The sequence below is a fragment of the Melozone crissalis genome, unplaced genomic scaffold, assembly GCF_028551555.1.
Source record: "Melozone crissalis strain CALT ecotype California unplaced genomic scaffold, PUWL_Pcris_2 ptg000018l_1, whole genome shotgun sequence".
Classification (NCBI taxonomy): domain Eukaryota; kingdom Metazoa; phylum Chordata; class Aves; order Passeriformes; family Passerellidae; genus Melozone; species Melozone crissalis.
In genome coordinates, this window is record NW_026535796.1 from 4,856,219 (window position 1) to 4,878,760 (window position 22,542).

Sequence of the window (22,542 nt, forward strand, 5' to 3'; positions counted from 1 at the left end):
TGTTCTTCTACTCTGATGCTAAGCTTTAGGTAAGAACACAGATACAAACTTGATACCAAACTGAGCCACAAGGAGAGACTTCTGAGTGTTCTGCATCCTGCTGTCTGCTATGGTTACCAACAGCCCACAAACACATGAACAAACCCATCCTCAATGAGAACAGCTCATGCTCACAACAAACCAGAAATAGCAGCATGGGAAACTTCACTTTCACTTAGTGCTTCAAGTGAACTAACAGTAGTGACAATCCAGGCTCCTGAAAACAAGGCAACATATTTAGGCCATACAATCTATTAGAATTGGTAGCAATACACTATCCAGACCTACAGAATCTTCTCTTAGCAAATGCTTGACATAGGAATTAATGACCAATGAAAAAGAGGAAAACATTTCCTTTTCAGAACCACAGAGAGAAATCCAATTTAGTCTACAGCACAGCAATTTTTCATTGTTATTCCTGAACACATTATGTGAAAGGACTTAGTTCCAAGCCATGTACTTACAATACAGGGAGGACCACTTCCTCCAAAGAGATTCCAAATTCAACTTTTTCAGGTATTCTGCTTATACCTTCTAAGGAGTAAAATAAATCACTCCAAGCAAATAAGCAAGAACATTTTATTGTGACACTTGCAGCTTTACCTTTCTCAAGTAATACAGAGTTCTCCCAAACGTCTTTACCAGCCAATTTAAATTTTTCATCTAAATCTGCATCACTAGTTTATAAAATTTCTCTAAGATCTGCACATTTTCAACTGATTTAACACAAAAACAGAAGCAAAAGAACAAACCCTTGAAAACATAAAAGAGCTGCATTGTGGCACATTTATTCTTTAACAGAAAGTAAGAAAAAAATTTCCCTACTGACCTTTACTCCGAGTGAGGAAAAAGATAAATATCCATAGCTCTTTGTTGTATCTGGTAGGATTTTAAGATCCATCTATGCATCTTTAATCACAGAACAAAGTTTCAGCCACACTGAACCACCTAGGGAGATTTTATGTTCCATAGTTTTTACATGCATTCCATCCTCGGTGTGCTGACTACAGGACAGAGATTCTGTGCACCTACAGTGGTTTAAATTTAAAAATACACCATAAGCCAACTTAGAGAAACATCCATCAGTAACTAATAGAAAGAATCACAAAAGGTCTCACAACAGTTTACTAAAACATTAAGGTTCTTTAAATCACAGTTTTGAAATATAAAAATTCTATCTTCCCTGTAACTGAGATGTATTTACATGAACTTTTTAAAAATAGGGTCTGTAATTCAGCTCTAATCGCTGTCATCCGAGCCCCCTTCAGAGCCCTCATCATTGGACGCCTCTGGCTCGGACTCGTTGCCAGAAGCTCTGGCAGACCCCTCGTGGTCAGAGCCCCTCTCGGAGTCCCGCTCGGACTCGGCGCTGCGCGAAGCCGGCCGCGATTCGTTCTCGGAGCCGCCGGAGCCGCGGCTCCTCCCCGACTGCACGGACTCATTGTCCGACTGCTCCGACTCCGAGCGCCGCCTCTTCCTCGGGGACCGGTCGCTGTCAGACTCCTCCTCGGAGGCGCGGGCGCTGGACCTGCGGGGGCTGCCGGCCTCGCTGCCCGACTTGTTCCTGTTATCGGAATCGCTGTCGGAAACAATGCGTTTGCTGTGCTGCTGCTCGCCCTCCTCAGAATCGCTGTTGCTATTCCTAGCGTGCCTGTGGGGAATAGCAGAGGGAAAAAATGGTATTAAAAAGTGCTCCCTTTAGCTGATACATAAAGCAAGACAGCAGGGTTTGGGTAATGCTAGTTGTGAAAAATGCCTATCATTTGTTTTTAAAATTTTAAAACTTAATAGTAATAAAATGGTTATAAAAATAGTAATACAGTTAGAGGAATAATAATTTGGACAATTTGAATCAGGACAATATGAGACAATAGAGACAAAGAGTTATGGACGTCCGGGTACCTTTTTCTGGGCATCACGAGCTTGAAAAAGGACACACGTTAACAGAGGATTAACCCTTAAAAGCAATAGCCTGTTGCATATTCATACACTTCATACATGACGCATAAATTCCATTCAAATACAGGATTCTGTCTGGTGATTGTCAGCTTCTTCCTCTGAATCCTAACAGCGCCTTTGAGGCGGAAAGAAGTTCATTTCTTCTGATAAGAAGGCAATAATTCTTTTTCTCTGAAATATTTAGGTGTCCTGTGGCTGCTACCTCGCTGCGAGTCCTTTCTTAAAAAGTACCCTGCATAGCATAGTTTCTACTTTAACATTTTTTCTAACCTAAAACTATATTTAACACACTATGTAAGAGAATTAATACAGCCTTACTTTCTAACACAACACATATAATATTCAATTTATTATTTGCGAAAAGCCAATCATAAAATACTTGCATTTTTCACACCAGTTTTAGAAGAATGAGTGGAATTAATTTGCACTGGGAAGGGATGTTGCGAGTACAATAAAAAACTTCTCATTATCTTCATGTTATCTCATTAACACTGCATTTTCTCTTGAAGGCATGCATTGAAACTCTAAGTTCATACAAAGTTAATTACGGTTCTTACCCATCATCAGCAATTTTGAGTTTGTCCTCATCAGAAGAATCATCACTTGATGAAATGATGGCTTTTGATTTGATCTTTCCTTTCATTGAAGGAGGCAGACGCTCTGGTTTGGGCTGTATAGGGGGAAAACAAAGAGTTGCTTGTTCATGTGGCACGGGGCCCAAATGTAGAAACACATTCAGAAAACCAGACAAGCCCTTAAAAAATTTTCCATTTACTATCACTTAGTTCTAGATGGCTTTGGAAATATCCTTTTCATCCTTGAAGCAGCAATAGCAACACAGGAGGAGGACAAAAATAAGCTCTAAGAGCAGTTGGCTTCAGGAGGTTTTGCTGCAATTTTCAACACTAATAAATCTCTCTTGACCAGGGTAATGCTGAACTCCAAATACATATTTAGAGAGTGATGCAGTTATTCAGGGTTTAACTTACAGCTTTCTTCTTCTCTGCTTTGGGTGGACGTCGCTTCTTAGGCCGCGGGCCGTTTTCGTGTTCCTCATCATCACTCCCCTCCTCTGCCTTCTGGGGTCTTGAACAGAAACACATTTTATATGGCATAAAGCATAATATTGAAAAAAACCCTTAAAAAATACAAAAATACCAGTCTCAAGAAATGTCCAGTTCTTCAAGTGTTACTCCTACTTCTCTGGTAGATTGTCTTGGCAGAAAGTCTTATAAGACTTTGCTTAAGTCTTATAAAGTGTAATGTGTTAGTAAAAAAAAATCATGTGACATCTTGATAAGAGTTTGGTTTTAAACTGTTGCAAAAGACTGCAGAGAATTTACTTAAAAACCCTACTATTGCTCAGGGAAGTCTAATATTAAATTGACATTAATTAAAAATTAATTAATTAAAGTATCAGCTACCTCCTCCTCTTCTTCTTCTTTCTCTCACCCTCCTCTTCTTCCCCATCCTGTTCACTACCACTGCCCTTCCTCTTCTTTTTCTTTCTAGAGATGGGCAGATCTTCATCACTGTCATCATTGACAAACTCATCAAACTCCCCTGCTCCTTTTTTGGAACGCTGTAAGAGACACATGCAACACAACCTATTATTCACATCCCAGTTACAAAGCTCCCAGGAAACACTTCAAAATGGAAATTTAGCTGAACATGTTCTGGAAGAAATGAAAATATAGACCTTCTAGAGACTATGGCAAAGTTGGCACCAGAGAGGTATAATTTAGAAACTGATTCAGAATTGGCACATAAGATAATCTTCTGTTATTTTAGCAACTGAATACATTTTAGTGATGCCACCACACTCAGAACTTTTAAGTATTAGCTTCCAATTTTGACATTTTAGTATTAAACCTGTGCAATTTAACTCAGTAGAACCTAGGAGTTTGAAATTAAAAACCTGTGCTCCTGCAAGAGACTATATATCAGAAGGGGAAAATTAAGGATTTAAAAGAAATAAAAAACAAAAAAAGAGATTAAAACATTCTGTTCTACCCTGCCTCCACCGCCACCACGTTTTTTCTCCTTTGATCCTTCTACTTCACCAGTGAACATCAGAATATTCTTGGTCTTCTCCACATATTGAGCTCTTTGTTCCAGAAGTTTCTTCTGCTCTTCTTTTTCTCTCAGGCGCTTCTCTTCCTGAAACACCAAGGAAGCCAACCATTACTGCTGTATTTGCACCCCACAGTGATTATAACAGCAGGCACAGAAATTATTTGCTGTCAGGAGACTGGAAAATTGCTTTTTGATGCTCTGTGTCACAGCAGAAGATGCACATGGCAAAAAAAAAGGAAACTTTTTTACAAAAAGTTTTCTACAAAAAAGCCCATGGTAGAATAGGTAAAAGGTTGATGGCAGAACTTCTGGCACATCTATTTTATTTCATTATACAACTAAATATTTCTGAGGCTATGGGAAAGAAAGAGCATCACCTGTTAGCTGCAATATTTTCAGCTGGCACTTCCTATGACTAAGAAAAACAGCTCCTAGGTACCACCCCAGAGCAGCAGGAGCACAAACTGTCAGTGTGCACACTTATAAAATGCAATATACAGAATTTAGTGGGATAAAACCTGTTCTTTAAGCAGTTTCTGGCGAAGCAGCTCCTTCTCCTGCTCCTGCTTGGCACGCAGCTCCCTCTCCTCCTCATCCTGCTTGCGTGCCCGAGCCACATGATACTGGGCCTGGCTCAGTAAGTCAGAGCACTGCCTGCAAAATGAAGGTTCTCAGGTAAGGCAAGGTGGCAAACACAAAAAGAAATGCTTTTATAAAGTGTCTGCATCAAACACTACATTCATATCCTCAATGAACTAAAAAAACAGGTACTTGAAATAGCACAAAGAAGAGCAGTGCAGATTTTTGAGTAAATGAAAGCATTTTTAGTAAGCTAATTTATGTTCCATTGGATCATTTCAGAGCATATTGATTCACACTTCAAACGTAGCCAATTCATATACAGAAAACTCACACATGAACATAAAAGGAAAAATGCCAACCAATTTGGAGAGCTTCAAAAGTATAGTTAATAAAAACCTGTATTTAATCCCAACAACCTAACAAATCTTTTTGGAAAGGTAGGTCAAAATTCAGGCTTAAAAACCCCATAGTGTGAGAGTTAAGGTTGCATAAAGTGTCCAAGTCACACAAAGCATTAAAGCAAGGTGCTTTCAACCCCCTGTTAGCTGATGCCAAAATGACATTTTTTTAATATTGAAATTTTCTTCTCTCCACAAAGTGCTTCAGTAATACCCATTCAGTGCAGGATGGCCAACACTGGTATTTGTATGGGGCTGTGGAAATCTTACAAGAATGTGCAGAAGTGAAACTCAGGAAAAGAATGAAACAGTAGTAGGGAGTGACCCTGCACTTGTATTTCTATTGTTCTAACAAACTGACAGTTGAAATTTTGGAATCTACTGTTAATACTTAAAAAAAAAAAAAACCAAAAACCAGGACAAAAAATATTTCCCTTAGAATCTGAATGAAGGATTTCTTTGTGGTTTGGTTTTATTTTTTTACCTGGCTTCTGTAGCAGCAAGTGCCAAGTCAAATCTCATCTTATCACCTACTTTACTCAAGTAACTGAAGTACCTGGAGGAAATCACAAGAAACCAAAGTAAGCAAAGACAGCATTACTTACATATTTACTGCAATTTTGCCTTAAAACAAACCATTTACTCCTGAATTACAAACCTGTAGAACTCAAAAGATGAGGAAATACCACCAATTTCCTCTGTGCCAACATCTTTTAATACAGCACCTTTTAATAGTTAAAAAGTGCATTCAGAATACTCCAATCTAAAGCATTCTAAAACCACTCTGGAGAGAAAACATTCTAAAGAGAGTTCTGAGATTTCATTTGCTGGCTCCTACCAGTAAGTACATTGCTGACCCGAAAAATTGATTTATCTGTCACAGATTACATGCCTGAATTCAGCATAAGAGAAGGAAGGGAAACTTGTTTATCAAAAATCCTTTCAGAACAGCCTCCTTGACCTAGTGGACAGGCCCTTGGGAATAAACAAACTTCCAAGTAAGATACAATGATCAGTGCTTTGAAAAGTTTCTCAAATTAAAAAGAAAATTACTTTTAACTTTCAAGATTGCCACAGTTTCTTCCCATATACCCTCAGACACATTCCAAATGACGTGGTTTTGTGCTAGACTCAAATTCTTGGGTACATGAATATAAAAATTCCTTGCCTGAGGTCTAGACTATGGAGAGTATGTTCCAAAAATTGTAGTTAATAGGCAAAAATAAATTCATGCAACTTCTTCAAGACAATAAATAACAAGCTTCTAATTAAATTTAAGTCAGAACTTCCATCCTCAACATAACAGCATAGCTCAGAACGCAGAAATCATGCACCAGCTACACCTAGGAGAAGGATAAATGGTTGAAAGCTCTGCTCAAGGATGGTGACAAAAGTTCTGTTCAAGGATGGTGACAACTGGATCAGATTAATCATACTGGTGTCTGCACAAAATTTTCTATTATTGTTTTTTAAACAGAACTAAAATATCTCAAATGCACTTAAGAAACTGTTTCTGTTCTTAAACTATGACAGTATTTGGGCTTTACTTACCAAAACGAGAGTGAAATTAGTCTTTAGGGACTGCTAGTCATTAATTATACTTATGTAAGATACACAGATTTGCTTTTAAGCCTTATAGTTTGCTTTGAAAGAAGTCATAAAATAGTATTCAATTTGTAGAATAATTATCAACATCTTTTCAACTGTACATTTCTGGGAAGATGAGCATCTTGGTCAAAGCAATAACAAAACTTTGAGAAACACATATTGGCACCTGGTCAAACAAAACTGGTTCTGGAACAATATCTGAACACAGTTTTGTCAGGCCCAATATTTTGTTTTCCTATTAAAAACTCTAGAATTACATAGTGCCTTGTAGAAGATGATTGCTCTTCTAACCAGATTTGTGCTCAATACTGCAAATACACTGTAAGGGGACAACAACATGGATTATAAGGATTAAAAACAAACAATTTTTACCTGTGGGCGAGCTCCAGCTCTTTCACAGCATTAAGGACTTCCTTCAGATTGCTTTTTTCATCTTTCAGGACAGAGGTAGCAAGTCTTTGCAGCACTAAAGCCACATTAAACATGAGGACTGTATCACTTGGAGCCACATGCCTGGCCTGGAAAAAAACCATGTTTTTAAGATAAGCTACAATGTGATACAGAAATGACATAAAGAGAATAAACACCATCACTCCAACCCCAGACCATCAAATTTAAGGAAACACAAATACACATCAACTAACAGTAATTTTATTCTGTGATCCATGATGTTCTAGATCCATACCTTTAACAAAGTTTGTTTGCATTCCTGTAATTTGCCACATTTGAAAAGTGCCCGGGCCAAATATAACAACACTTCAGTGTTTTGATGCTTATAGAACTTTCTGAGGCAGTTTTCATACTGAAATAAAAGAAAAAAAACCAAAGTAAGAGGCAACAGTGGTTTGTTATTTTGGTTAGCTGACTCTAGTAAATGTTTCTAATCCCAAAAAGCATTACTGCTAATATGCCTTTTGTTTTTTAAAGAAGTGTGTTATGCTACATGGATGCCTCCCTTTCAGTGATCAGAACATTCTCCTACTCCATAGCAAGTGCCTGATTTTTTCAAGAAACTGGCTGCAGCCCAGAAGGCTCTGTAGGTCTTAAGCACAAAAGAATACTTTCTAAAGTAGCATTTACTGCAACAAAGTCCAACAAACATGACTCATTTTAAGATCACTCAAATATTCTCCACAATATGTGGGAGGAATAAACAATCTATTTTCTTTATTCATATAATAAGATATTTTACAAATTGAAATATATCTAATATACTAATTCTATATATCTAATATAATTGGTTAAAAAAAAATTCAGACTTTCCAGATATCTCAACTTTGCTCTGTCCACCCAGCTGAGGAACTTACCCATGTCAAGGGATATCAGTTTCTCTAAAGTGTAAAAGATGGCTTGTTACTATAACTTCTGTGGGTCTAGAATTAAAGGCTTAAAAGATAGCAAATGTTATAATTTTCAGTAAAAAGCACCTTCTGTTTGACATACTCTTTTCTCAAGGAACCCTTCACCCTCTCTAAGCCTCCAAAATAGGAAGGAATATAAAGTAAGTTTTATTTGCAGCTCAAGTACAGAAAAATTGCCCTGAACTGCAACACCTGAGGTTGTTACTCTTGGATCTCACTGTGTGGTGAGCACCTTCAGCATCCAAGATTCTGTGTTTAGCTCAAGCCTGCCTCAGATTTGTATGCTTTAGGGTAGAGAACTCAGTAGGATAATTATTGTGGCTGCAGTAAGCTGGGCTAGCAATTTCAATTTGTCTCCCTTTGAGTCCAATATAATGTATTTCACACTGTGACTGCATAGCAAAACTCAGGGAACAATAAAACACTTCAGTAAACAAACACATTTCTAATAACACCTTTTCTTAAATAAATTAGCAAATCAGTAAAATATTTTTTCTCCCAAATCGATAGATGAAAGTGATACCCATTTCCCCACTGCAATTCACTGCTTAAGCAATTGCTAAAATGAGATTTTCATTAGGTTTTTTGTCAATAAAAATAGTCAAAGTGCTAAAAAAACAACAGACCCCATTCAAGGACAAAAGAGTGAATGTGACTGTGTTGCCAAAGCTTGCTAACAATAGCTCACTGCAGGACAGTGACTACTGAGCTCCTGAGCATGTAAGAAAGGCCAGTAAACACTTCTTTATTAAGCATCACAAAAAGCTTCAGAATAGCCCTGAATGAAGTGTCTTTGAGCCTCAATAAGCACGCATCTTAAATGACACAAGTTTGTTCTTAGTTTCTGTCCTGTTCAACATATGCTGTGCTTTTAAGCTTATTTGTATGCTTTTCATCAACTAGTTGAGTTAATTTACTCAGAACAAGTTGACACTTGAACATTTACTTGCTTGGGCAGGTCAGGTTAAACTAGCTGAGCTCAACAGCTTTCTTTCAACATGAATTAGTTTGTGATTTTAACTGTGATGAGTGAAATTACAGCCCAGTCAGCTTTTAAGATAACTCTTAAAGTATTTATGTGGTCATTTATAAGAACAAAAATGGGAATTGTTGCTATTTAAAAGAAAACCCTGGCAGCAAATTGTATTTACTCACTTTGGAAATATCTGCATGTAAATCACAAACAGTAACTACACTGACTGAAACCACTCTGGCAAATACTTTATTCCACAACCAAAATTCTAACCCTGCTACCAAAAAAAAGTATAAAATATGGTAAGTGCTTTGTTACCCCCTACCCACATTTGGCAGTCTGTTACTAAATCTAGACTTGACAGCCAACAGCTTGCTAGAAATAGGCCTAGAACTTGTTAGAACACTGCTCAGAAACTTTCCCAGCTGCCCTGACAACAGAGAGACATCTAGAAGTTCTGTGAGCCAAGACAGGAGGTAGTTCAAGGTGGAGATGTTACCATCTGCACAGCACTGATGTACTGCTTCTGCTCCACGTAGATGTGTGCCAAATTCAGCCACACATCGCTGATATCTGCCGTGGCCTCTCTCACTTGGGCAAAAACATCGCGAGCTTCACGGAAATATCCTTTGTGTGCCAAGACAGCTCCTGAGGGGAGAGGAATATGGACAGTGTGAGCTTCCAGCTTCATGCACTGCGCACTCCTAGCACAGAAAATTCAATATACTTCAATAAAGTGCCCCTTCAAAAACTGACATAGCTGCCATTTCCTGGGCTCCACACTACGGTGCTCAGGCCCTGAAAAAACAATTCTCTAATAAAGCATGAAACTTCAGAATATGATCACCTCTGAAGCAAAACTAGAGTCTGATATTCACCTATGCCATTAGCAGCATACAAATTCTTTGGGTCGTTTCTGAGGACTTGCTTGTAGATGGCTAATGCACGATCTTGGTGACGTTTCTCCTGCAGAGAGAAATGCCCCAATTCATCACTCACTTCTAAAGTGGGGTATTAAAAGATCTACCCAGAGGTTTTATGGACTAGAAGATGCCAAACAGACAACAATAAGAGGCTCTGAATAGCTAACAACATACAAGAAATAAACAAACCCACACACAGGGCAGAGAGATGCCCATTACCTTTTCTCTGTCTCTTGTGGGTTGATGGAGAGTCTGCAACCAGACATTGCCAAGAGCCAGCATGGAATAAGTATCATTTTGTGTGGAGGGCTGCTTCAATATTCTTTCAAATTTCTTCTGTCCTGGACCCCACTCTTGTTTAGCCAAGTGAAGATTGCCAATCAGAGACCAGGCATCTGGATGATCCTAAATAAAAATTCACTTTAAGTTACAAAAGCACTCTTTTCCTTTGCAAGGGTTCTTTTTCAAGCATAAAGTGCTACTCTTCTTAAACATAATTCCATATTCAAAATAACCCCAAACAAAACACAGAGAACATATCTGGTAGCTCTCTCTTTTTCCTCTAGTTTAACCAAAATAAAAACACAAAAAGAGGAAAATTAATTTTTAAGTTAACTTATTATTTAGAGTGTTTTAATGGTAAACACTTATAGGGGTACAAACCTGATTGATCTGAAGTGCTTCTTTAAACCAATCAGAAGCTTCATAAAAATTCCCTTTATCCCTGGCCATAGCTCCCAAACGCAAGTAGCCTGGAAATAAAGATAGAAAAAGAAATAAAAATCAGGGAACAGGTTAAAGTCATCTTGTACAAAGAAAATATTGTCCATGCATCAATTTCAAAAGCAATCTTTCTCTTGATCAGCTAAGGACAGCAAACACTAAGGCATCTTTCATATTCTATTCTCAAGAAATATGATGTGAAGAAGGAACTTGCACCCATGTAAGGCCAGAGAGAAACTGCAGGTTTTGAAGAATTAAGAGTATTATGAATGTGTTAAATTTGCTTTTTAAGTTAAGGACAACTGAAAAACTGCAAAGAAATAAGGATCCATCAGTTACATAGTTCTCCCTCCACTTTAAATAGCTCTCCCATCTCCACAAGCTTTGGGAAGGGTATCTGCAGATGATAATGGAAAACAAGCAGAGAAAAGGCTACAGATGAGGCTGGGGCATGATGAGTGCTGCAGCTTGTGGAAAACAGCACAGGCTACTCAGCCCCAATGCTACTGTGAAAACAAGGGAAGACAGACAGAAGGAGAGCAGAGGACACTGTCAACCAGAAGGTTTTTGGCATTATAAGGATGGCTGTAGAACTGAAATACCAAATGTTTCTTACAATCAACGTAATTTGGATGTTCTCTCAGAATGTTTTTATAGAGCTTTTCAGCTTCGTGAAATTCACACATGGCCTCGTAGAGCCTGGCAAGGTTGTAGGATGTTGTCACAGAGATGGCATTGTAGTAATGCTCATCATGCTCAGCCTCTGCTTTGGCACGATCCAGCGATGCCAGGAAGTATTTCTGAAGCACAGAGAGAAAAGAGCAATGAAGCACTCCAGAATGTCCTCAAAGAAAAACTTCTCTGTGACCAAGAAACACCATTCAAACTGTGAGCAACTGCATACCTTTGCCTCTCCCAGGTTTCCCAGCCTGAAGTGCAGGGCACCCACGTTATTCAGGATCTCTGGAGGGACATCAGCCTGAACTTTCTCCTGCAGAATACGTGTGGCTGTGCCATAGGCTGACAGAGCACCCTTTGGAAAGAAACAGAAAATGGATGAAAGAAAGAAGAGAATGAGCTCTAAAAGCTCTTATGAAAAGCACACACACAATTCACCAAGTGAGTATTAATAATACCTGTATATCAGTCTGTTCTAGAATTTGGGCTAGCTCAATCCATGCCTCTACATCATCAGGATATTGTTCTGTGACTTTCTTTAAATGCCCCTGAAAAACAGAAGAGAATTATGCCATTTCAAAGATACACAGCCTGTTTAAAAAAATGGAAATAAAAGAGTGAAGGCATTCACCTTAACACCAGAAAGATATACCATACTGCAGAAGCAAACATCCTAAACATCTGCCCAGTAATAAATCTGCATTTGTTTTCTTCTTTATTATATTCTTCTGTAGAAAAGAGCACCTGGTTCAAGTCTTAGAGAAACAAAGGCTATTACATCAACATAAAAAGCCAGAGAAATGTCTAACATTTCTTGCCTTTATCTACTCAACATTAGATTTAAAATACCTTTCACTTAAAAAGAAGCATCACTGTCCTTCCAAATAAGCCCAGACAAGACAAGTGCTTTCTGGAAATCAGCAACTGATTTGCTCTCTTCAGGAAATCATGAGCTAACTTCCCATCTTCAGACAATTTTATATATATATGGAAAGAATTCTGCCCTTTTCATGTATCAAAGAGAGACATGAGGCTGGAGCTTCTCTAAGTTCCTGGACATGCTTTACCCAAAGCCCAGGGGAGTCTCAGTTCTGCCCAGAAGTAGTGACACTTCACAGACAGGAAAATCCCTCCTGACAGCCTATATGAAATACTCCATATCTACAGCCACCTAACCCCGAGTTTTATTGAACTTAATGAACATACTGATTTCAAGTCTGATTTCCAAGTTCTACTCTTGCAAATGAACATGATGCTGGTGGAAGGAAAATTCACCTTTGCAATGTCCCGTTTCTCCTGGTCTTCTGAAGCTGCATAAAGAGATCCAAGGATTTTCATAGTTTCATAATTGTTAGGGTAGGCTTTCAAGACTTTTTCAAAGCATTGTGAAGCATTCTCCTTGTCCCCTCGATAAATGTACATTTGACCCAATCCAAAAAACGGAAGTACAAAAGAAGATGAGGCAAACTGAGTGGCCTGGTAATAATACTGGAAAGCTTGATCATAATCTTCCTAATTAAAAGGAATTAAATGAAGAACAGTCAGTGTTTTTACAGGCAACCTTTGCATGAACTTTTATGACAGAGACTTTTTTTAAATGTGAGCTCAAAGGGGAGTTTTAAAAACTGCCCTACCTGCACATGAAAAGATCTTGCCAGCTGGTAACAGCTCTCTGCCTGCATTGCTTCCACTTCTGTGTTATGGAAAGCATGAAGAGCCAAGTGTTGTACTTTACCATAGTCCTGACAAAAAAAAAAAAAGAAGTTAAATGAAATTTGGAAGTCTTCACTTTATTTATGGTCAAGTGGTTTTATGATTTAAACAGGGATAGCTGGAAAACATGACAAAGATTTAGTCACAGCACTGACTAAATAACAATAGATTTAGTTTTAGCTGTTACTAATCTTTTCTCTATTTCATGTTTTAAAGCATGGAAGAGTGAGGAGGGGAAAAAACAAACCAACAAAAACCTCAACCAACCAAAAATCCAATTCCAAACATCAAAAACCCAAAACCCCTTCAAGACACAAAGTTGATTTTGATTTAATTAAGAGTACCTTTCTTGGTTTTCTTGAGAAAAGTTCATACAAAATTCAGGCCAAAAACCTCACACTTCTTTATCTAGATTAACAGATATTAGTCACCTGATGAAATGTATTTGAATCTAACACCAAAATTCTTATTGTTAAGAGGTTATCAAGCATTTAACTGTAAAATTTCAGTGATCTCTTACCTTCTTGAAAAAGAAGTGATTAGCCAAGTGATTCAACACCATTGGATTGCTGGGATCAATTGTGTAAGCCCTAGAGAGGAGTTGAACACCATTCTTGATGGAATCAGCCTAAATGAAACATTGACAGGTATCAGCAGCACCTCAGTATCTGTATCTTATTACCATCTTCAAAACCATTCTTCAGTCTAGGCTGCTCAGGATTTCTGACAACACCATACTGAGCTCACAAAAAAATAATAAATTCAGCTACAGGCTTTTCTTCCTGAAGCATATAGGTGGAAAATAGGAAATGAAGCACAGCAGGACTTTCTAGGAAAAAAAAAAAGCAAAACAACCCAAAAGACTTAGTGTTGATGTCCTTTGACATGGCACACTCACAGCCTGACAGCTTTCCTTGTGCTCCTTCTACTGTTCAGTGTCCCCAGTGCCAGCATGGTTTAGGTTTCAATGTTTTATCCAATTCATTCAACAGTGGAATGAAGATATTTTCATGTTCAAATTCTAAACAACATCTTTTGATCTCGTTTTAAAATCAGTGTGAGTTTGAGGTGTTTAAATAGAAATATCACTGCATCAACTTACTCTTTTCTAAAGAAGCTTTACACCTTAAAGAAAGCTTCCCACAGGTAAAAATGTGATTTGCCTACAAGTTCAAATCCACAACTGATAAAATAATTGCTTTTTATTTAGGACAACTATTAAATCTGTATCAGAAACATGTCAGCTTAATATGTACTTATTTCTGAAGAGAAACACCAAAAATGCTATCAAGGAATCATCTAACAGCTGTGCTTTACTCTGTAATTATGATGAGAAGAAAGCTGTCTTATTGAACAGATTAGGTTTTAAGAGGTTAAAACATAACATGAAAGCAGCTAAAAAATCAATTTCAGTTTGAACAGGTGCAATCTTTCCAAACCTAGCATAACAATACACCTGGATTAGGAGATATTGAGTATTTCCTGCCTTCATTTTCAAATGTTAATGTGGTTTATAATCACACTGTACATTTGCCCAAGTTTTCCAATACCTTGAGTCTCATGTCCAACTCATGAACCCAATCCAGTAGATGGGTAGAGGTCCCAAAGCTCTAAGTGCTTTCATTTAAGAAAAACAGATGAGACAGACCTCAATGAGAGCACAGTGTGATCTCAACCCTGATCTGACATCATAACATCTAGGAGGAAGAAATATTGGAAATATCTAAGCACAAAAAAGATACCAATTAATTTGATATTCAGAGAGGCTCTTTTCCCCAGAGTGCTCTCCCTTCCCTGTGCCAATTCTTCAGTGTTACACTAACTATTACTACATAGTTAAGAGAACAGTTTGAAGCAAAGCACAGGTGATATATTTCTTAGAAAGAACACAAAACATCCTTGAGTGGCTCAGCTTTTAATCACAGCTTTTTGAATCTTCAGGTGAGTGAGCTCATCCCTTGACTTCAGTCAAAAGACCTTCAGGAAAAGGTAAAGATACCAAATATTATCAATTTCTCATCTGTGGAATTTATTAAAATTTGACTCTTGAGTATTTTTGGTTCTTTCTGTAGTTTTATGAAAAAACCTCTTACAATCACTCTCTTTTTTAGTTTCTTCATGGAAGTAATAACAGGGTTTTTTCTCCCCTCACAAAGCAGTAAACCAAGAAATTTTCAGACATTCTGTGCTAACAAAAGATCTTTCTGTAGAAAGAAGTAGTATACTTCTATAGAATAGTATAGTTCTATTGAACTATAGAAAGTAGCACACTAAATTTTAGCCACATACAATTATGTAACAATACTCATTTTTTAAAAAATACTTCAGGGTCTCATCTTCCAGTAATAATATATCTGAGATGGTTATTCCTGCTAAGGAGTTTATGATTCCAACTAAGCTATATTTGCATGTATTTTTCTAGTGATACAATACCTAGAAAGGTGGATCACTACTTATTTGTACTTTTATCAGCCCACTTAAAATTTCTTCTTGCCTACTCTTTGGTTTACCATGCAGCATGCATGCCTGAATGCAACTTTGAAACTTGTTTGAAAATTTGTGCTTAACTCCTAAACTTCCATAAACCTTGTTCTAACCTCCTGGGAATATGTCTTTTACCTTGACTTTCCTTCACATATCTCATCATGGAGTTTTATTATTTTAAATGAAACAGTTAACCTAGCACTGTTTTTCTGTACCTAACTCTTCTATAAAGAAGAGAATTGAAGATTTTTAACAACAGAAGAAAGCTATTCAGAATGTGCTGCTCACATCACAAGCACATACCTATAATATCATTCAATTGTAGCACAGATTTAAAATAATTCAACCACAAAAGTTATTACCCATTTCAAAACTGAACTATCTTTGAAAGGATGAAAAATTTGATTTTTTTAGCTAAAAGAAAGTGAACTGAGCATGGATTCCTGCTAAGCCAGACCCACCTCCTTATTATTGAGCTCCAGAACAGCCAGTCCAACCAAGGCCCCGACACACTTGGAATTGAGCTCCAGAGCCCTGCTGAAGGCCAGGCGAGCTTTCTCCAGCTTGTTCAGCTTCACGAAGCAGTGACCCATTCCCAAGCGAACCTCGGCTAGAGAACAACAGGACACCACTCACAATCCCAAAGTTTCAACTTTGTGCCTTTTTTTTTCACAACCTGGAGTGAAAGCAGAGTTTTTCATAGTTCCTTTAAGGCTGTAAAGCCATCTAACAATTTGCTGGTTTTTTAAGGCAGCAGCCCATACTTGGCTGGCCACAAAATGAACTTGAAAATATTAGTAAGACTTTATTTCTTGATAAACCCCAGAACACTGATCTATCTTCCACAGACTCCAATGCCAAACCAATAAAAAATTACTTTTATGGGAATGTATTAAAAAATAATAGAGAAAAGCATTAAAAATGCCAGATGGAAGGGCTGGACATTTCTTAGGCAAGTTAAGTTCAGCCCAAACTAGCAGGTCTTCAGAAAACACAGATGTATAAACAAGTTAGCTGGCATTTCTCCTCAAATGATCAACTGATTCACATGTTGTTTATCATCCTCCAGCTTCCATGACCAAGTACAGATGGGCTAATACAGAAAATTCATATCATACTGCTCTTTCAGACTACTTGCGATATAAGAGTACAGAGAATTTATAAACAGCAGTTTCAAACCTGTGTCTGTTAGAAAAGGGGAGCAAAGGAAAGATGTTTGTTGAAAACTAAGACTTTTGTAGCAATCAATCTTATGGTAAAGCAGACCAGAGAACACACATTAACTTTGCAATAAACCTTTCCTAAGACAGGTTATGGCAGTCTATCACATCTCTCAAGAGACTTTCAAATATTTACGACCCTAATGTAAATACCTCAAATTAATGTATCTAAATGCCATGTATCACTTTTACAGCCATTAAAATCACTTTCCCAGATTTCTGCATAAAGAAAATAATATAAAACCAGGAAAACTCACATTATACACTCTAAGTAGAATTTTGCATTTTTCATTACTGTTATGTTATTTTTGAAGCCGTATTCCAAGAGCTTACTGAGAAAGAAAATCTGCAAGAGTCTTGAACAGTTCCCTCCCTCCCCATAGAACTTTAATTTCTTTTACATGCAAAATCCTATTTTCTAATACCTCTTTAAAAGGTAATACTCCAAAAAACAACAGTATTTTCCTAAACACAACTTCCTTCTCTAAATACTAAGAAATACTTCAAGTCAATGAATGCCTAAATCCCCCTATAATGAGGGCTGGGGTTCTTTTGACAGATATAGACCACAAAAATGCCCTTTGAATTTGAATTAGGAAGACCTGAGTTAGTTTGCAAGCACAGGAAATAGCTCCAGTAGCAAATATTGTCTTACCTGGGCAGCCTGGATTGGTACGCAGTGCTTTCTTGTAGTAGGCAAGGGCTCCTCTATAATCCTTCTTGTTGAAAGAAATGCATGCCTTACCTATTAGAACATAGCAGGAATAAAACAAAGATTATAAACCAGAAATTCAAGTATTATTTGGTTAACATGTGCTGTGCCCATTTTCAAAAGTTACAGTTAAAAACTAACAGAAAATTCAGATGACAATTTTTCTTACATTTGATGATGTCAAGTGTATGAACAAAGCAAACATGAAAACACATTAAATTTACATTTTCATATTTTTCTGCAGAAACTTAATTCCTTATTGGTCCAGAGGAAAGATACTTACCGAGGCTAGTAAGCAACTTAAATTACAAGTGTACAGTCTGTTGACCCCTCCCAAGTGGTAACTTCACCTTTAACAGAGTGTCCAGCTTCACTGCCACCACCAGGGAAGCATAAATAGCTGGACTGGATGGATGCCCATGGGTCTCAGAAGATGCCAGTTAGCACTGCATTATTCCTAGCTCTTCCACCTATGTGTACTTCCCAAATTGGAATTAGTCTCTGTGTGTCTTGATCACATTCTCTACACACACTCTCTTAAGCACATAATTCATTCCAAAACTCAACCAAAGAGCAGGTTTTTACAAAATATCCATAAACTCATACCAAGTAGGGCAGGAATATTATTTGGAGACTGGTTGAGCACAAAGTGGAACTGTGCATCAGCTTGGTCCATCTTATCACCTTCAAGCAGGCAAAAGCAGGCTCTTCCCAACAAGTGATTCTAGACAAGGAAAAGAATTTGCAATACATTTATCTTTGTAAAATATGAAGTTTGGACTATGTGAAAGATTAACTATTAAATTATTTCTCTTATATTCATCAAGCAAGAGAATACCAATTCTTCCTTCCCAATCTCCAAAGTTGACTGAAGTAGCTCTATCAGGTGTGCCAGTTTCTAGCTTCCCTTCAGTGAACCAATACTTGTTTTCTTTACAATCACTAATTTACAAAAGCATTTTTTTGATCAGATATCAGTTTTACCTGATCGTACATGATGATTTTGTCAGCCATAGTGTACAGCAGGGTGGCCTGGGTGATGAGCTCCTTCTTGTTGTCTTTGTTCTTCTCCTTCCGAGCCTGCTGTACATAGTAGGCTGCCAGGGTGTCCAGGCATGTCATCTGGTCCTTCTCGTGGTCTCTGTAGTCCAGGTTGCCATCGATGCGGGCGGCTTCCAGCAGCTTCACAAAGTCTTCTGTTTTGCCTTGCTTGTAGTACTCCAGCTACAAAACACAGTTTGAACAGACACCACCACCCCAGTGAGTACAGAACACACCAAGCTGATGCTTTAGGTATCACAGACTCTTCTTCTAGGATGTAGGGATAAAGCAGAAATAAATGTAGGTATCATCAGAGAAAGGTTTTCTGATAACGCCAAATATTTTTCTGTCCTAGAATCACTGAATGGCCTGGGATGGAAGGGACCTTGAAGATAATCTTGTTCCAACCGCCCTGCCATGGGCAGGGACACTCTCCTGATGCTCAAAGGCCCATCCAACCTGCCCTTGCACACTTCCAGGGCAACCTGTGCCAGTGCCTCACCACCTTAAAGCACAGCTTTTTGAGCTATTTATAAGTGAAGAATCCATGGGTCTTCCTCTTTGACATTTTACCATACTTTCCACAGGGTAGATACTGCCCCCTCCTTTTTTATGAAGCACGTAATCAAAGGCACAAACCAGGAAAATTATGGATTGAGGGAGGGAAAACAGAGAAAGCAACCCTCAAGAGGCATTGTTTCATGAAAAAGAGATTAAATTAAAATCCTAATATGCATATGTCACTCAGAAACATCTGGCCTAGGATCAAAGCTGAAAGACCCCATAAAGTACCTGTTTGGAACTCAGTCCTAGAGTACGGAACTGGAAATCATGATTTGATTATGTGAATACAATATTTAAATATACAATTTGTGTCCATACTGACCGCTAGGGCAATCCATATGTGCAGCTGGGTGTGCTCCTGTTTCAGAATACTTATAACTTCATCACCCTCGGGCAACTGATCAAAGTCAAGCTCAATAACCTAGAACCAAACAACACAGATCATCTTTTCACAAAGCATTAAAAACATTGTCTATCGTTCAGCTGAAAGGAAACTGGACCTGTCAGAGCACAAAACATAAATAAGTATTTGTGTTTAAACAAGGTTATGGACAAAGGAAGGAGAGATAACATATTGCATTCTATACAAGATAAAAGCAATGGCCTCTCTTCAGAGAAAAGACAAATCAATGTTTGGGATACAAGTGAGGGAGAATAAGCAGAGATCCTAATTCAACTTCTTTCACTATGGACTTCATGATCAGAATCAGCTAATAACCAATTTGACTGCACACTGCTGACTTTCCAAAACTTTCCCTACAGGTAATATAGAGATCTAGCTCAGAAACAAAATCTTCCAAGTTATCTGGTGTCAGAAAATCAATACCTAAGACTCAGATTCCTGAAATTTTGTAAAATCATCTTTATGCCCTAGGAAATTAAGAGACTACTGAAGCAGCTGAATTTCTAAATATTCACAACTGTAGATATGACCAGCAAATGACATCAAGAATTCTTCATCATTCAGGCATTGTTTTGTGAGTATTAGTCTCTCATGTTGATCTAATCTTCTGATATTATAAAATGAGGAAAAAGGAACAGGTACTCCCCAGGTGGGATATTTGGGAACACAATTTAACTGCTTATGAGTCCACCTTACTCAGCCATGCTGCCTTTAATAATTAGTCATCTGTGTTACAAGTTAATTTTACAGCAAGAAAGAAGTTGTTGTACTCTGACTACCAATGCTGGGACTCCTCTATAGGCTGAATTAGAGCAATCCAGTTTATAAAACCTTCTAGTTTTGACTATATGAGACTTTGGAATATCAGCAAAAATATTTCTGCTTAACTTTTGCTCATTTTAGTTTATCTTGCATAGCACCTCCTGTTTGACAGATAACAGCCCTCATCCACCAACTAAAATAGTTATGAATGAGAAATAGATATTACCAACACAGCAAATGAACATGGAAGTAAAACAGAGCAGGGGTGAGTAGAGGGGTATTTTATTGCATTCCCTAGTGATCAATTCAGAACTTTGGGATCCAAGTAGTCCCAGCCTGAACAGCAGCACCAAGATCACAATTCATGTTGGTATCTCAGACAGAAATTTCTGTCACAGAAGAAAATGCCCTTAAACATGTAAACACTGCAGAATAAGGTAATTCTGTGAGACTTAAAACCTCAATGGCAGCCATACAGAAACTTGTTTCTGTATACATATTTGTGCGTATATGAATGTCTCTGTGGACATGTATATATGTATGCATATATGTATGATATATGTATGTATACAGAGGAGTAGGGATACAGATATTCATAGAGAGTATTCTTCAACCTGTAAGCATTATGTTGCAACACCTTATTTAATTAGACTATTAACTTAGTATCTGCCATGGAATGATTTAATGTCAAACTTTGTTACATGCTGCAAATCTCCACACATTTCTCCTGAACCTTTCTAACCTTGGCTTGTGACAGGGTACCTTAAATAAAGAAAAGTTAAACTAAGTTTTTAGCTCCACGGTGAAATAAGTTTACAGAGAGGGTCCTCTGCCCTGGCTGTGTCTTTGCGCCGCTTGAGGAGCACCAAGAGCCCCTGACACAGCAAAGCGCGGCGCGACCGTGGCCGGACACGCACCTGCGACCCCGCCACGGGGGCTGCGAGCGACACCCGCGCCCCGAGCCCGGGGCACAACCACGGGCGGCAGCGGCGGCCGCCCGCGCCCCGGCACGGATCGCCCTCCCTCCCCGCGCCCGACTCGCCTCGTCGGTGTCCCGGAGAGGGATCTCGATGGAGCCCCGCGACATCTTGGCGACAGCGCTGCCGAAGCCGCCACTCGCCGGGCCGGGGCCGCCGCGCGCACTTCCCCTCACGGCAGAGCCCGACCCGGACGTGCTCGGGAACGGGGCGGAGCGGGCCGGGCCCGGCCCCGGGGCGGTGCGAGGGCGGTGCCTGCTCACTCTAGCCCCCGTCACACGCCTGTCCCTAGGAATTGGTGTATCTACACCTATGGATCACCGAAAGGCGATGCTGGGTGTCTGTGCGTACACGCACCCAGCGGTAAATGGAGCAGGTTTACCTGAGTAAAGCTCCCTGGGCTGTGGGGCACGGCTCCCTCAGGTGGCGCCTCTCCTCGCGGCGTCTCAAAAGCGTCAAAATGTTTCCAAATAAACGCGTTTTAAACGTGCGGGTTTTCCCTATCTTTGTGGGAAACCAATGTGTAAATCCAAATTTACATTATCCGACTAGCTCATCTGGTGTAATATTTTGAAGCGCATTTACAATTTTTCAGCCTCAGCTGGGCCAACTATATTGTAGTTAGGGGAATGTTTTTCATGGGAAGTACAGAATTTGGTAACATTGGAGCCCGGTCTGTGTGAGGGACTCAGCCTCACGGAGGCGCAAAGTTAAGAAGGAATTCCACAATTGGGCTCCCAAATTGTGTTTTTGTAATTCTGATGGCAGATACATTGCATATTTGGATCAAACACAGCAATCACAGTAACCTATGGTCCATCTAGGTTGTTTTTATAGTAGTACCAAGGGGAAAAAAGGGTAGTAAGACTAAAAGATCCTCAGACACATTTCTACAGAAATTATTAAAAAAAACCCCCAACCTCCAATGTTATTTACACAGCCTGTTAAACCCTAGAGCTAACTTGATTTTGTCTTGCAGCTAATCATCCGCAGAATACAAAACTTTGAATTAATCGATAGTAACAACTATAAGGCATTAAATTATTTTATTTTAAAAATAAGTATGAATTACTAAAATCCTATATATTATAGGGGTAATGACTAGGTGACTTGCAGTGTCAGCTGTTCTGTGAAGCTGAAGTAAGTAGCATTTTTTGATTACTTAACGTTTGCAATGTGATCTTCTGATTTTTCTTTATCCACTAATTATTCTGAACTGAGTTACCTGCTCCAATGCATTTACCAAATATTTCTTCTACTCTTTGAGTAGATTTCTTCCATAAATACCTATTTTAGAGAAATGAGTCAGGAAAGCAGAGTGATGTTGAAATTTATGGGAATGTGTA

At 38.6% G+C, this 22,542-nt stretch overlaps 1 protein-coding gene across 1 annotated transcript; it reads right to left on the reverse strand.

Moving 5' to 3' along the window:
• Positions 1-604: 604 nt before the first annotated feature.
• Positions 605-21,345, reverse strand: CTR9 (CTR9 homolog, Paf1/RNA polymerase II complex component). The gene is made up of 25 exons (XM_054276036.1): positions 21,262-21,345; positions 19,377-19,475; positions 18,434-18,673; positions 18,056-18,173; positions 17,393-17,482; positions 15,979-16,127; positions 13,554-13,661; positions 12,955-13,062; positions 12,596-12,832; positions 11,779-11,868; positions 11,547-11,675; positions 11,259-11,442; positions 10,583-10,671; positions 10,139-10,324; positions 9,875-9,962; positions 9,496-9,644; positions 7,348-7,464; positions 7,035-7,180; positions 5,539-5,610; positions 4,593-4,728; positions 4,012-4,158; positions 3,423-3,580; positions 2,988-3,084; positions 2,556-2,668; positions 605-1,690 (listed from the first exon to the last, which is right to left on the reverse strand). Exons 1-25 carry the CDS (start codon positions 21,304-21,306, stop codon positions 1,279-1,281), a joined length of 3,507 nt encoding a protein of 1,168 aa, XP_054132011.1. The 5' UTR covers positions 21,307-21,345; the 3' UTR covers positions 605-1,278.
• Positions 21,346-22,542: the final 1,197 nt, after the last annotated feature.